The 14,010-nt window shown below is 41.7% G+C and overlaps 1 protein-coding gene across 3 annotated transcripts in view; it reads right to left on the reverse strand.

The window, feature by feature from the left end:
• NFATC3 (nuclear factor of activated T cells 3) overlaps positions 1-14,010 on the reverse strand; it is a 199,659-nt gene that overhangs the window by 6,520 nt on the left and 179,129 nt on the right. Inside the window, exon 10 of one of the 3 annotated variants that reach the window (XM_071209116.1) lies at positions 11,834-11,937. The exons of the other annotated variants lie outside the window; for them this stretch is intronic. Coding sequence (XP_071065217.1) covers positions 11,837-11,937 — 101 coding nt within the window. The 3' untranslated portion in view covers positions 11,834-11,836. The remainder of the gene's footprint in view (positions 1-11,833; positions 11,938-14,010) is intronic. 3 annotated transcript variants of the gene reach the window in all.

The following is a 14,010-nucleotide window of genomic DNA, read 5'->3' on the forward strand; positions in this document are numbered from 1 at the left end:
GCCTAATCCAGAGCAAGGCCCGAATACTCTTCAATTCGATGAAGGCCGAGAGAGGTGGGGAAGCTGCAGAAGACAAGTCTGAAGCTACCAGAGCTTGGTTCATGAGGTTTAAAGAAAGAAGCCATCCCCATAACATGAAAGTGCAAGGTGAAGCAGCAAGTGCTGACGCTGAAGCTGCAGCAAGTTATTCAGAAGACCTACCTAAGATCATTGATGAAGCTGGCTATACTAAACAACAGATTTTCAATGTAGACAAAACAGCCTTCTATTGGAAGAAGATGCCATCTAGGACTTTCACAGCTAGAGAGGAGAAGTCAATGCCTGGCTTCAAAGCCTCAAAGAATAGGTTAACTCTCTTGCTATAGGCTAATGCAGCCGGTGACTTTAAGGTTGAAGCCAATGCTCATTTACTATTCCAAAAATCCTAGGGCCCTTAAGAATTGTGCTAAATCTACTCTGCCCATGCTCTATAAATGGAACAATGAAGTCTGGATGACAGTGCATCTGTTTACAACATGCTTTACTGAATAGTTAAGCCCATTGTTGAGATCTACTGCTCAGAAAAAATGATTCCTTTAAAAATATTACTGCTCACTGACAATGCACCTGCTCACTCAGGAGCTCTGAAGGAGATGTACAATGAGCTTAATGTTGTTTTCATGCCTGCTAACACAACATCCATTCTGCAGCCTGTGAATCAAGGAGTCTTTCAACTTTCAAGTCTTACTATTTAAGAAATACATTTCTCAAGGCTACAGCTGCCATAGACAGTGACTCCTCTGATGAACCTGGGAAAAGTAAATTGAAAACCTTTTGGAAAGAAGTTACCATTCCATTCTATTTTGTTTGTTTGTTTTTTTAAAAGATTTTTATTTATCCCCCCCCACCCCGATTGTCTGTTCTCTGTGTCTATTGGCTGCGTGTTCTTCTTTGTCCGCTTCTGTTGTTGTCAGCGGCACGGGAATGTGTGTTTCTTTTAGTTGCATCATCTTGCTGCATCAGCTCTCCGTGTGGCACCACTCCTGGGCAGGCTGCACTTCCTTTCGCGCTGGGCGGCTCTCCTTATGGGGTGCACTCCTTGTCCGTGGGGCTCCCCAGCATGGGGGACAACCCTGTGTGGCAGGGCACTCCTTGCGTGCATCAGCACTGCGCATGGGCCAGCTCCATACGGTCAAGGAGGCCCAGGGTTTGAAACGCGGACCTCCCATGTGGTAGGCTGACGCCCTATCCAGTTGGCCAAGTCTGCTTCCCACCATTCCATTCTAGATGCCATTAAGAACCTTTGTGATTCATGGGAGGAGGTCAAGATATCAACACTTACAGGAGTTTGACAGAAGCTGATTCCAACTCTCATGGATGACTTTGAGGGTTTCAAGACATTAGTGGAGGAAGTAACTGCAGAGATGTACTGGAAACAGCAAGAACTAGAATTAGAAGTAGAACCTGAAGATGGGACTGAATTGCTGCAATCTCATGATAAAACCTGAACAGATGAGTAGATGCTTCTTATGGATGGGCAAAGAAAGTGATTTCTTGAGAGGGAATCTACCTCTAGTAAAGATGATATGATTATTTTGAAAGGACAACAAAGGATTTAGAATATTACATGAACTTAGTTCATAAAGCAGCAGCAGGGAAGTGGACATGGCTCAACTGATAGAGTGTCTGCCTACCATATGGAGGGTCCAGCATTTGATACCCAGGGCCTCCTGACCCATGTGGAAAGCTGGCCAACGTGCACTGCCTGCCACGTGCAAAAAGTGTTGTGCCATGCAGGGGCACCCCCGCATAGGGGAGCCCCATGCACAAGGAGTGTGCCCCACAAGGAGAGCTGCCCCGCATGAAAAAAAAAGCACAGCCTGCCCAGAAGTGGCGCTGCACACACGGAGAGCTGATGCAGTAAGATGACACAACAAAAAAGAGATGCAGTTTCCCGGTGCCGCCTGACAATGCAAGTGGACACAGAAGAACACACAGCGAATGGCCACAGAGAGCAGACAACAGGGGGGGAAGGGGAGAGAAATAAATAAATAGATCTTAAAAAAAAAAAAAAAAAAAAAGCAGGAGGAGGGTTTGAGGACTGACTCCAGTTTTGAAGGAAGTTCAAAAAGCTTCACGTTACCATGAAAGAAAGGGGAATCTTACTAACATGAAAGGAAGAGTCTATTGACGAGGCCAACTTTGGTGTTGTCTTATTTTAAGAAATTGCCACAGCCACCCTAACCTTCAGTATCTATCACCCTAATCAGTTAGCAGCGATGAACACTGAGGCACACACCTCCACCAGCAAAAAGATTACAATTTGCTGAAATCATCACTCAGACAATGGTTAGCATTTTTAACAATAAAGTATTTTTAAATCCAGGGATGAACACTGGCTTTTTTAGTCATAATGCTTTTTAGTCATAATGCACTTACAGTATAGTATAAACAACTTTTCTAAGGACTGAGAAACCAAAAAAATTGTGGTTCACTTTATTTCGATGTTCATTTTAATTTTAGTAGTCTGGAACTAAACCTGAAGTATCTCCAAGGTATGCCTGTACACTTTATAAGGTTAAGTTTTACGGTATGTGAATTGTATCTCAATAAAGCTGTTATAAACAAAAACAGACCAAGACAAAAAGATTCTATTTTTACAATTTGATCATAGAACAAAGGCTTATACTAAGAGTCCTTTTTTTTTTTTTAAAAAAAGATTTATTTATTTATTTATTTAATTTCCCCCCCCTCTCCTGGTTGTCTGTTCTTGGTGTCTATTTGTTGCGTCTTGTTTCTTTGTCCGCTTCTGTTGTCGTCAGCGGCACGGGAAGTGTGGGCGGCGCCATTCCTGGGCAGGCTGCACTTTCTTTTCACGCTGGGCGGCTTTCCTCATGGGCACACTCCTTGCGCGTGGGGCTCCCCCACGCGGGGGACACCCTTGCATGGCACGGCACTCCTTGCGCGCATCAGCGCTGCGCATGGCCAGCTCCACACGGGTCAAGGAGGCCCAGGGTTTGAACCGTGGACCTCCCATATGGTAGACGGACGCCCTAACCACTGGGCCAAAGTCCGTTTCCCAAGAGTCCTTTTTTAAAATCTCCAAATATATCTAATCTCTTTATAATTTAGGTAGCTAACATCAATTCTTCTAACTCATATACTCATTATGACTAGAAGGAGAAGAGAGCCAATATTTATTCATTCCATAAATATTTGAGTATGGGTTAGATACTATAACTAAATAGTATATCTTATTTTAATTAATCTTCACACTTTAAGATTATTATCCCACTTTATAAATGAGTTAACTAAGGCTTTGACAGGCCATGTAATTTGCCTTAAGGTTACATGCTTGGTAAATGGTAGAATAAACTCCAAAACAGCTGCCAAATTCTCAGATACTAGAAGTGCTGAGTGGGGAAGGAGATGTGGCTCAAGTGATAGAGCTTCTACCTACCATATTGGAGGACCTGGGTTGGAGCCCTAGAACCTCCTGGTGAAAAAGAAGAAAAGAAAGCATGCCCGTGTGGCAAGCCAGTGCCTGCGCAGTGAACTGGTGAGCATGAGTGCCTACACAGTGAGTCAATGCCTGTGCAAGTGCCCACGTGGTGAGTCAGTGCCTGTGCAAGTGAGTCATGCAGCAAGATGATGCAACAAAAGAGAGACAAGGGGAGAGTCAAGGTGAAGCGCAACAGAAACCAGAAACTGAGGTGGCACAATTGACAGGGAACCTCTCTCCACATCAGGCGTCTCCAGGATCGAATCCTGGTAAATCCTAGAGGAGAGAAAATGAGAAGAGAAGACAACACAGACAGCAAAAAGAGCAGGGCAGGAGGAGGCAAAGGGAGAAAAATAAATGAAAGTGTAGGGTGGCAGAGAAACCATTAAAATAAAGAAAATGCAAAGGACCTAGGCAAATTTGGTGATACTAGGGGAGGAGGTTGCAAGTGTGGTAATAGTAAGGAAGAGGGAGAGAATTAAGAATGATTGGGGTGGGGAGCATATTTGGCTCAATGGACAGAGCATCAGCCTACCACATGGGAGGTCCAGGGTTCAAACCCAGGGCCTCCTGACCCATGTGGTAAAGCTGGCCCACGCTCAGTGCTGATGAGCCCCACACTGAGCTGCCCCACACGAAAAAAGTGCAGCCTGCCCAGGAGTGGTGCTGCATACACAGAGAGCTGACGCGGCAAGATGATGCAACAAAAAGAGACAGATAACAGTGTGGCCGAGAATGCAAGCAGACAGAGAACACACAGTGACCGGACACAGAAAGGAGGGGAGGTGAAGGGAGGGAAATTTTAAAAATACATCTTAAAAAAAAAAAAAAAAAAGGATTGGGGGGAAGTGGATGTGGCTCAACAGATAAGAGCGTCCACCTACCATATAGGAGGCCCAAGGGTTCAATACCCAGGGCCTCCTGGTTCGTGTGGTAAGTTGGCATACACGCAGAAGGAGTGCTGGCCCATGCAGGGATGCCCCTGCGTAAGGATGCCCCCTGTGCAAGGAGTGGCCCCCATGAAAAGGAGAGCTGCCCTGAGTGAAACTGCAGCCCACCCAGGAGTGGTGCTGCACACAGAGAGCTGGCTCAGCAAGATGACACAACAAAAAGAGACACAGATCCCCAGTGCCGCCTGATAAGAATACAAGCAGACACAGAACACACAGTGAGTGGACACAAAAAGCAGACAATGGAGGGGGGAGAAGGGAATAAATAAATCTTAAAAAAAAAAAAAGAGTATATTGTTTGGGAAGCAGATTTGGCTCAACTGATAGAGCATCCACCTACCATATGGGAGGTCCAGGGTTCAAACCCAGGGCCACATGATCTGTGTGGTGAGCTGGCCACCCACGCACAGAGCTGATGCGTTCAAGGAGTGTCATGCCATGCAGGGGTGTTCCCTGCGTAGGGGAGCCTCACATGCAAGGAGTACGCCCCCGCAAGGAGAGCCACCCTGCAGGAAAAAGGTGCAGCCTGCCCAGGAGTGGCGCTGCACACGAGAGGTGATGCAGCAAGATGACACACACACACACAAAAGATTGGAAAGCGGATGTGGCTCAGGTGATAAGGCCTCTACCTACCATATGGGAGGACCCACATTCGATCCCTGGGACGTCCTGGTGAAAAAGAAGAGGAAGTGTGCCTAAGCGGTGAGCCAGTGCCCACACAGTGAGCCAGTGCTCACCTAAGTGAGTCATGCAGCGAGATGATGATACAACAAAAGAGAGACGAAGGGGAAATTCAAGGTGAAGCATAGCAGAGACCAGGAAATGAGGTGGTGCAACTGACAGGGAACCTCTCTCCACATCAAAGCTTCCCTCTGAATCTCTCTGAATCCCTCTGAAACCCAGAGAAAGATGGGAAGAGAAGACAAAAAAGAGAAATAGATACAGAAGATCACACAGAGAATGGACATATACAGCAAAAATAGTGTGTGTGGGGGGTGGGGATTAATCTTTAAAAAAAAAAAAAAAAAGATTGCCACTAACACCAAGGTTCTGAGTCTAGGAGAAAAAAGAAAGGTCCTGGTCCTGTCATGACTGGAAATAAACTAAGGAAGAGCAGTTTAGAGAAGGAAGGTGTAGATTAGGTGTGGAACTAGAATTGGAAATGAGAACAAATAGGAGTGTTCAGTTGGCTGGAAGCTATACAGAAGCAAGAACAGATTTAGGAGTCTTTTTTATTTATTTTTATTTTATTTTTGTCTTTTTTCATTTGTTATTTCTTTCTGTTTAAATTACAAACCCTTGTGTAGAGGGCTGACTTTCAATAGATCGCAGCAAGGGAGCTGCTCTGCTACGTACGAAACCCCGACCCAGAAGCATGTCGTCTACGAGTGGTTTAGCACCAGGTTCCCCACGAACGTGCGGTGCGTAACGGGCGAGGGGGTGGCCCCCTTTCCGGCCGCGCCCCGTTTCCCGGGACGAGGGGCACTCCGCACCGGACCCCGGTCCCGACGTGCGGCGGGGGGCGCCACGCGCGCGATGGCCTGCCGGTGGGGACAGCAGGGGACCAGCTATCCGAGGCCAACCGAGGCTCCGCGGCGCTGCTAGGAGTCTTCATGCTCACTAGAATTCTAGAAGCATGGGAGAAGTTTTGCTCTGAAGAATTTAGTGCCACTAAAGGGCAAAAGGACAAAAATAATGAGTGGGGGTAGCACTGTGCTCCAGTAAGAAGACAGGATCCAGGAAAGCAAATATGTGAGAGCAGGTATGGCTGGAATGCAGGCTCTGCCACTAACTCCATGTGTGGCCTTGGACCAGTTACTTCATATCTCTAAGACTCCATTACCTTATCTATACAATGACTGTGTTAGATTAACAAGATCTCTTTCACTTATACAAGTGGATTTCTTTATGTCAAGAAACAAATTTTAAGGTGGCAGCACTCAGAAGACATGCAATGAAATGAAGGATAAAGATTTGGCTTGACTGATTACAACTCTACTTTTGAAAAGAAGTAGGAACTAGAAGCCAAAGGATTTCAGTTTAAAAGGGTGAAGATTAGTCACTGCTGGAGAGCTAATCACTACTAAGTGAGATTAAAATTCACTGGTACAGGGAAGCTGATTTGGCTGATAGAACGTCAGCCTACCACATGGGAGGTCCAGGGATCAAACCTAGGGCCTCCTGACCCATGCGGTGAGTTGGCCCATGTGCAGTGCTGATGTGCGCAAGGAGTGCCGTGCCACGCAGGGGTGTCCCCACGTAGGGGAGCCCCACGTGCAAGGAGTGCACCCCATAAGGAAAGCCGCCCAGCACGAAAAAAGTGCAGCCTGCCCAGGAATGGTGCCACACACAGGGAGAGCTGATGCAGCAAGATGATGCAACAAAAATGAGACACAGATTCCGGGAGCCACTGACAAGAATGCAAGTGGACAAAGAAGAACACACAGCAAATGGACACAGAGAGCAAACAACTGGGGGGTGAGGGGGGAAGGGGAGAGAAAGAAATTAAAAATAAATAAATAAATAAAAATCTTAAAAAAAAAAAAAAGTTCACTGGTGCAGATTTGTGAATGTCTTTGCCAGATGGAGGATACTTTAAGTAAGTTTGCCAGGACAAGACTAATAACTGCTAATGATGCTTTTGCAAAGAAGAATGGAATATAATCTAAACCTATTCTTGACTTGCTAGCAATAATGCACTGGGATAGTTTTTAGTAAATGAAGTTATGAGGATGCTTTTCATGACAATACATTTTCTCTTCAGTTTCCTTATCAGTACAGAGAAAGGGAAAAAAACTTAATATAGATTATAAAGTGGGAATATAAAGGGGGCTTAGGTAGGCAAGGCAGTCCTTGTCATTTCTGTAATTCCAAGCCATAAACCAGGCAAGAAGCAGTATTTTCAATGTGGATTCTGGGGTCTAAGGGCTAGTCTCGTGCTACAAGGGAGCATAAGGAAGGTCCACAATCTCTGTGCAAGACCTCTAATATTACTCATTAGATTAGATTATCAGCAGGCAGTATCAGTATCTATCTCACAAATAGGTTGGGTACTCCTAGAACAAGGGCCTTATCACTAAGGAAACATCAATTTCTGACAGCTGAATAAATGGATCCTATTTAATACAATCACTGGGAAGCTATCTGGAACTAGTACACTGGAAGTTCCTTAGGTGGTGGGATAGGAAGGGGACCAGAGAATGAAAACATTAACACATGGCATCTGATTTTGAGTGTCTGTTTTAGGCAGGCCTCACAACAGAAGCAAAAAGCCAAATATATAAGCAAGTACTCGGTCACATTCAAGTCATATTTTCCTATCACTTATCCTTCCCCAAAATGGTAAAGCCAAGAAGATTTTCCACAAAGGAGTAATTAGGCTGACTATTCTCAAATATAAATGAAACAAAAGGATTCCCTTATTTGTAATTCACCAGTAGTAGGTAGATTTAAGTCCCAATTGGGCAGGGACCTTGTCTATCTTATTCTCCACTGAATCCTTAATGCTTTGTACAGATAGAGTGCTACATAAAGTTATTTGCCAACTGAATTCAAATGCAATGTGGGGACTTGGGACAACAATAAAAATTATGCTTAAGTAACTGCTACAGTTGAGTAATTAATACAAATTTTAGGACAGGGAGTTAGAATTGCAACAAAGTGCTTTTACGTCCTTTGGCAGTTAAACTTGAGCCCAGTGTTAATTATACAAGTCCTCTGCTCTCTTTCTCTTCTCACTTCTCCCTTAGACTACGTGCTCTGGGCTAGAACTCACACCTCTGGATCCTGAAATAGCTTCCTGTTGTCACTGGCCAAAACCTGGGTGTCCACTTAAGTCAAAATTACTACTGGTAAACAAGTGTATAATTTATATGTCAATCATTAACAATCTTGATAAATATAATATTTAAGTTATTTCTTAAAAATACTAATGCTTGCAATTTCATTCTTTGCTTCCTTTTGAATGCATACATGTATAAATTTGTTGCTTTATTTAAACCTTCTTCCGCAAAATATGAGGTGGCATTCATTTGTTTGTTCATTTATTTTAGGAGGTACTGAGGTTTGAACCTGGGACCTCTTATGTGGGAAACAGGAGCTCAACCACTTGAGCTATACTCAATCCCCTCTTTATTTCTTTATTTTCACCAATTTAAGATAAGAACATAAAGAGTTATTTGCTACTCTAATGTACACATTTACCTCTTTTTCCCCTTTAAAGGGTAAAGTGAATTAAAAGCCTAGAACTAGAGTCAGCAACCCTTAACAACAGTGCTAACAGTCGTTATATGTGGTCGTTATATGACCACATATATGCTATCTGGATCACAGCATATAGCCTACTTATGGCAGCCACCATCCTGGACTCCGATTACCCCAACACCTGGATTTGCCTATGCTACCACAACAGAAGTAGAGACAAGAAAAGTAGAGTCAGAGCCATCAGCAATATCTGCTATAAGAAAAGATAACTTTTTACCCAAGAAATATTCAAATTAACAGTCTGCTGGAATGCTGTTTCTACACACAAGAATGAGGTGTTTAAGTAACAACAGGCCTCTTATTTAGAGCTATTTTCCATGCTTAAGGATTCAAAGTTAGAGCTGAAAAGGAAGGTATGGTATAAAACATGGCAACCAGGTGGGCAACCAGGTGGGCAGGGTAACCAGGGCACTACACATTGCCATGTACACAAAAGGACAAAGGGTCTTTGTAATTGGTATCTGAGCACCTTGAACATTTTTTCAGACGATCTTTGAGTATCATTAGTCTCCCCTTATGTATGTTATTTCATTTTGAAGCTATAATGAATATTTGCCAGAGTTTGGTTGAGTTCATCTTTTTTTTCCTAAGCTCCAACATTAAAGGTAAAATCATTCTTCTGGAGATGTTACTGTTAGAAAGATGAAGGCACATTTAAGTGCAATCAATTTCTGAATTTCAATGCAAATGAAGAAACGAGAAATTTGGAAGTCAAGGAATAAAAATGATTTTAAATGGATGAGAAATCTATTGTTACTTTATGGTTTATTTGTAGAACAGTTTTGCTAATATTGTTTTTAGGTTATCTGGTAAGTTATAAGAACACCATCTAAACTAAACAAATGGAATATCAAATTCACCTATTTACAACATAAACTGAAGAATTAATTTGCGTTTATCAAATCTGATTAGGTAAATCATCTTCTCAAACTACAGACAGCAATTTCTGAAAATTTAGAGAATATCTATAGATGATTGCTAACAATCCCCTTAATTCATTCTCCCCTAGTAATTGAGGTTTAGCTGGTCACATGACCACTTAGCTACAGATTATATTTCCTGATTTCTCCTTTACAGCTAGATGTGGTCATATAATTAGTTTGCTCTTCTCTTCCCAACCGCCCACCCCCGCTTTGGGCTAAGAGAGTCATGTGGTGTGGTGACTCTGTTTGACAATACCTAAAGAGATAGGGAACAACAAAATGAAAGGAATTCTGATCTCTGAATTACCCTGGTGTGAAAGAAACTTCCAATGTGGTTAAATCGTTGTATTTTGTTGAAAGTATATTCAATTATCAGCAGATACTCTTTTTTATCAGCAAAAACTAAAACGTGAAAGAATAAACACTTCTTTTCAATTTAGGTTAAGATGTGGGACTCAGAAACACTTTAGGATTATTAGAAGAGTCTGTCTTTTCCCTACTTTTTCTCCATTTTGTACATTCTCTCTCAATAACCTTGTCCACTTCCATATACTGTTGAGTCACAAATCTTTATATCTAGAGGTCAAACCTAAGCTCCAGAGCCATATATCAAAATGACTCATTCCACCACCTGTGCTCTAGGATCCCATACTCATGCTTCTTCCAGAACCTTGCTGCATCAATTTTGTTCTCCCTCCCATATTTTTTAATCAATCTCAATCTACCCTCTTCTCCTCCTTCCTATCAACCCTATATGGGCAAATCTTTCCACTTAAATAAGCAAACAAGCAAACAGATAAAAACCTTAGACCCTTACAGTCCCTTCTGTATCTAAGTGTCTCTTCCATGGCTTAACATCTTCAAAAAAAAAATCATTTTTACTGATCACATATTAATAAAGCATACAATTCATCCAAAGTGTACAATCGATCCAGAGTATACAATCAATGGTATTTGGTATAACCACATAGTTGTGCATGCATTGCTTCAATCATTATTAGAGCATTTTTCATTATTCCATGAAGGAATTATTTACACCACTGTTTCTATGTTCTCATCTCCTATTCACTCCTTGTCATTCATTGATCCCTTCACTCCAAGGAAACAAGTCTCACCAAGGTCCTGAAGACCAACTTGTTGCTATGGGAAGAGCTAAACACTGGAATAAATAAGACTGAGTTCTGGTTCAACTGTGATGTGACTACAGCAGATTTGCTTAAATCTTTCTCATCTGATTTTCTCAACCATAGTATAAGGAAGTTCTTTTAAGTCCTAATTGGTTTTAATTCTCTTGAGAATTTAACTATATTCTTCTAAGAACTCAGTCACCACTTTTAATCCTCTCATGGTTAGACAAGAATGACATGACACCAGGGTAGGCCCAGCTTCTGGGAGAAGCCAGGGTTTCAATGTTTGTCTAATGGGAATCAGGTAGCTTCAGTATCCTAAATATAAAGATATGGGTACTGAAAATGATTTATAAGGCCCCTTCTAAATCTAAATCATTTTTAAATGAAATTCAAATGACATTCTGAGAATTACAATCTGAATGTTTACAATTTCCATCACATAATTTCTTAAGTGGCTTTTAAAGTCTTTGAAGAAAGGAGATGTCATGAGAGTGAGGGCACGCTGTCTTCCTAGTCCATTGCTGAGGTTGAAGGACTGGAGACAGCCTGTTCCCTCATAGGTACAAGTTCCACTATTACTGCTTGTTTCCAAGTGGAGACCCAGATGAACTATCAGGAATGCAACACAGGACACAGGGCAGGCCCAAGGGTTCCAGGTTGCTTGTGGCAAATGAAGTAGATTCCTGCTTTATTTCACCCTATACTGCCTCACATCAAAACTTCGAGTACTTAGCTGACCATAATGAGTAGGCCTAAACACCTAATCAACAACCAAATCTACTCAGTATCCAAGCCACAGAATTAATATATATGGACACCTGTCTGCTTTGATTTAATAACTCCAATTAAACATTTGCCTTTCATTCAAACCCAGACTAAAATTATAACCCCAACTGTGGGAGCCTGTGTGTGGTCAGATTTAAAAAAGAGTTTTGCAATCAAAGGGTAGCTTCAAAGATAATGAGTGGGCCTATCAGAAAGGTGCTTGTGAATACCCCCTCCTCTGTAGCACATGCAAATCCAGCCACTGCATGCAATCACCAGACTTGGGCACAAAAACAATGACACATTTCAATCAACACTCACCCTCTAGATTCTCCAGAAAGGAGCTGGATAAGACACCTCACTGTGGTTAGGCCATTTCTCTGCTGAACCTGTTGGCTGGTGTTCCAAGTCAGCTATAAACTGGTCTGTGTCAAAGAAGACAATATCACTACTGAATGGAACAAACCAGAGGTGAATTTTCAACCTACTATGGTGCCCAGCCTGTTTTTTCTATAATCAAGAGAAATTTCATTGTTCTTTACCCACCCATCACTGCATAAAATGGTTCTCCACACTTTACTAGATATGAATATTCTAGTCCATATAGTTTAGGTAATGGTTGATTTTTTAATATTAAAAGGACAATTTAAAGAATTACAATTATGTTTTTCAATGGATTTAAGAAGTAAATTAAATTTGGTTTTAAATGAACTAGTTTTAATTAAATTAGATAAAGTAGTAGTACCTAAATACTTATCTATTGCTACATCAGAATTATCCAAGGCACTTCATAAGAACAAATTTGTAGGCAATATTTCAGACTAAGACTACAGGGTCAAAATGTCTAAGAGTAGGGCCTCAGAAAACTATACGCACAAATTTGTGGGTCACAGAGGAGTATTTTTTGAACTAAAGTTCATATCCATCAGCAGGTTATGAAATCAATTAAGTTAAACAAGTATTTTTTAAAAAAGAGAAAAATAGATACTAGACTGCTATTTTCCTTTAAGAGAGATTAAGAACTGGTTTAACTTTCATGTAAGTTATACATATGTTTTTTGTTTTTATTTACATATATATGATTTTATGTGCATGTACTGGGCCATATTATAAACCTTTTTTCTTATTGTTGGAAGCTGTCATAAAATATTTGAAAGCCACTGCATTCAAGATCATTATCAGTCAGTTTTGTGGTAGTGACTGAAGCACTTAGATACCAGTTAAACATACATATAGACAAAGTCTCCTCCTTTGGTCTATAAGGAATCATTTTTGGCCTCTGCTTTACAACCTTAAACAAGAAGATCACATCTTCCAGAAGAGTGCTTATTTTACCTTGGAGGAGAAAAATCTGTATGTAGTCTCAGAGTAATAAGTAATACCCTCATTTTAGGCAGATAAAGGAAGGAGAACAATAGAGGAACCAAGATGCAAAGATGTAGCCTTATTAAAGGGATCAAAACAAAATGAAACATAGAAAATCCTCTGTTCAGGCAAAAATTTTCTGCCCCAAAGCTTTTTTTTTTTTTTAAAAAAGATTTATTTATTTCTCTCCCTGCCCCGCCCCCCCGTTGTCTGTTCTCTGTGTCTATTTGCTCGTGTTCTCCTTTGTCTGCTTCTGTTGTTGTCAGTGGCATGGGAATCTGTGTTTCTTTTTGTTGTGTCATCTTGTTGTGTCAGCTCTCTGTGTGAGCAGCACCATTCTTAGGCAGGCTGCACTTTCTTTCGCGCTGGGTGGCTCTCCTTATGGGGTGCATTCCTTATGTGTGGGCTCCCCTACACGGGGGACACCCCTGCGTGGCACGGCACTCCTTGCGCGCATCAGCACTGCGCATGGGCCAGCTCCACATGGGTCAAGGAGGCCTGAGGTTTGAACAGCGGACCTCCCATGTGGTAGACGGACGCCCTAACCACTGGGTCAAGTCCGCTTCCTGGCCCCAAAGCTTTTATTACTAGATTTGAGATCACTCACCTAGTTTTCAGGGGTGATTTAAGATTACACAATGAGCAAAATACTTTAAAGACTGCAGATATATCACATCAAAAGTCTCCTGTCTGAGGATGCCCAATCTCTACAACTGAATCTTCCAAAACAGAGTCAAAGGTATGGAACATGTAATTCCAGGTAAACTGGCACATAAATATGAAAAAAGCAGCCTGGGAACAAAGTTAAGAGGGCAACAAAGATTATAGGAGCTTTTGTGAGTTGCATGACTCAGTAGTCCTAATTTTAGATTGTGCTTTATGGAAACTTATACTCCCTGAAACATCTTTCTAGTTCTTTGCAACATGGTTGACAGCTCCAAAAAATATTTTATTTCTCACTATCACAAAATCTTTGGGTTTTCTCATGGGAAACACTGTGAAATGACTGAATTCACAACTCTAACCATTAACTCAAAGCAAGACTTGGAGCACTTTTCCAAATCCTTCTTTTAAAATTTATACCATCTAGGGTACGGAATCTGTTTCTTTTGTCTCAAAGTTTTAAATTTAGC

Source organism: Dasypus novemcinctus, chromosome 18 (assembly GCF_030445035.2).
Source record: "Dasypus novemcinctus isolate mDasNov1 chromosome 18, mDasNov1.1.hap2, whole genome shotgun sequence".
NCBI lineage: Eukaryota > Metazoa > Chordata > Mammalia > Cingulata > Dasypodidae > Dasypus > Dasypus novemcinctus.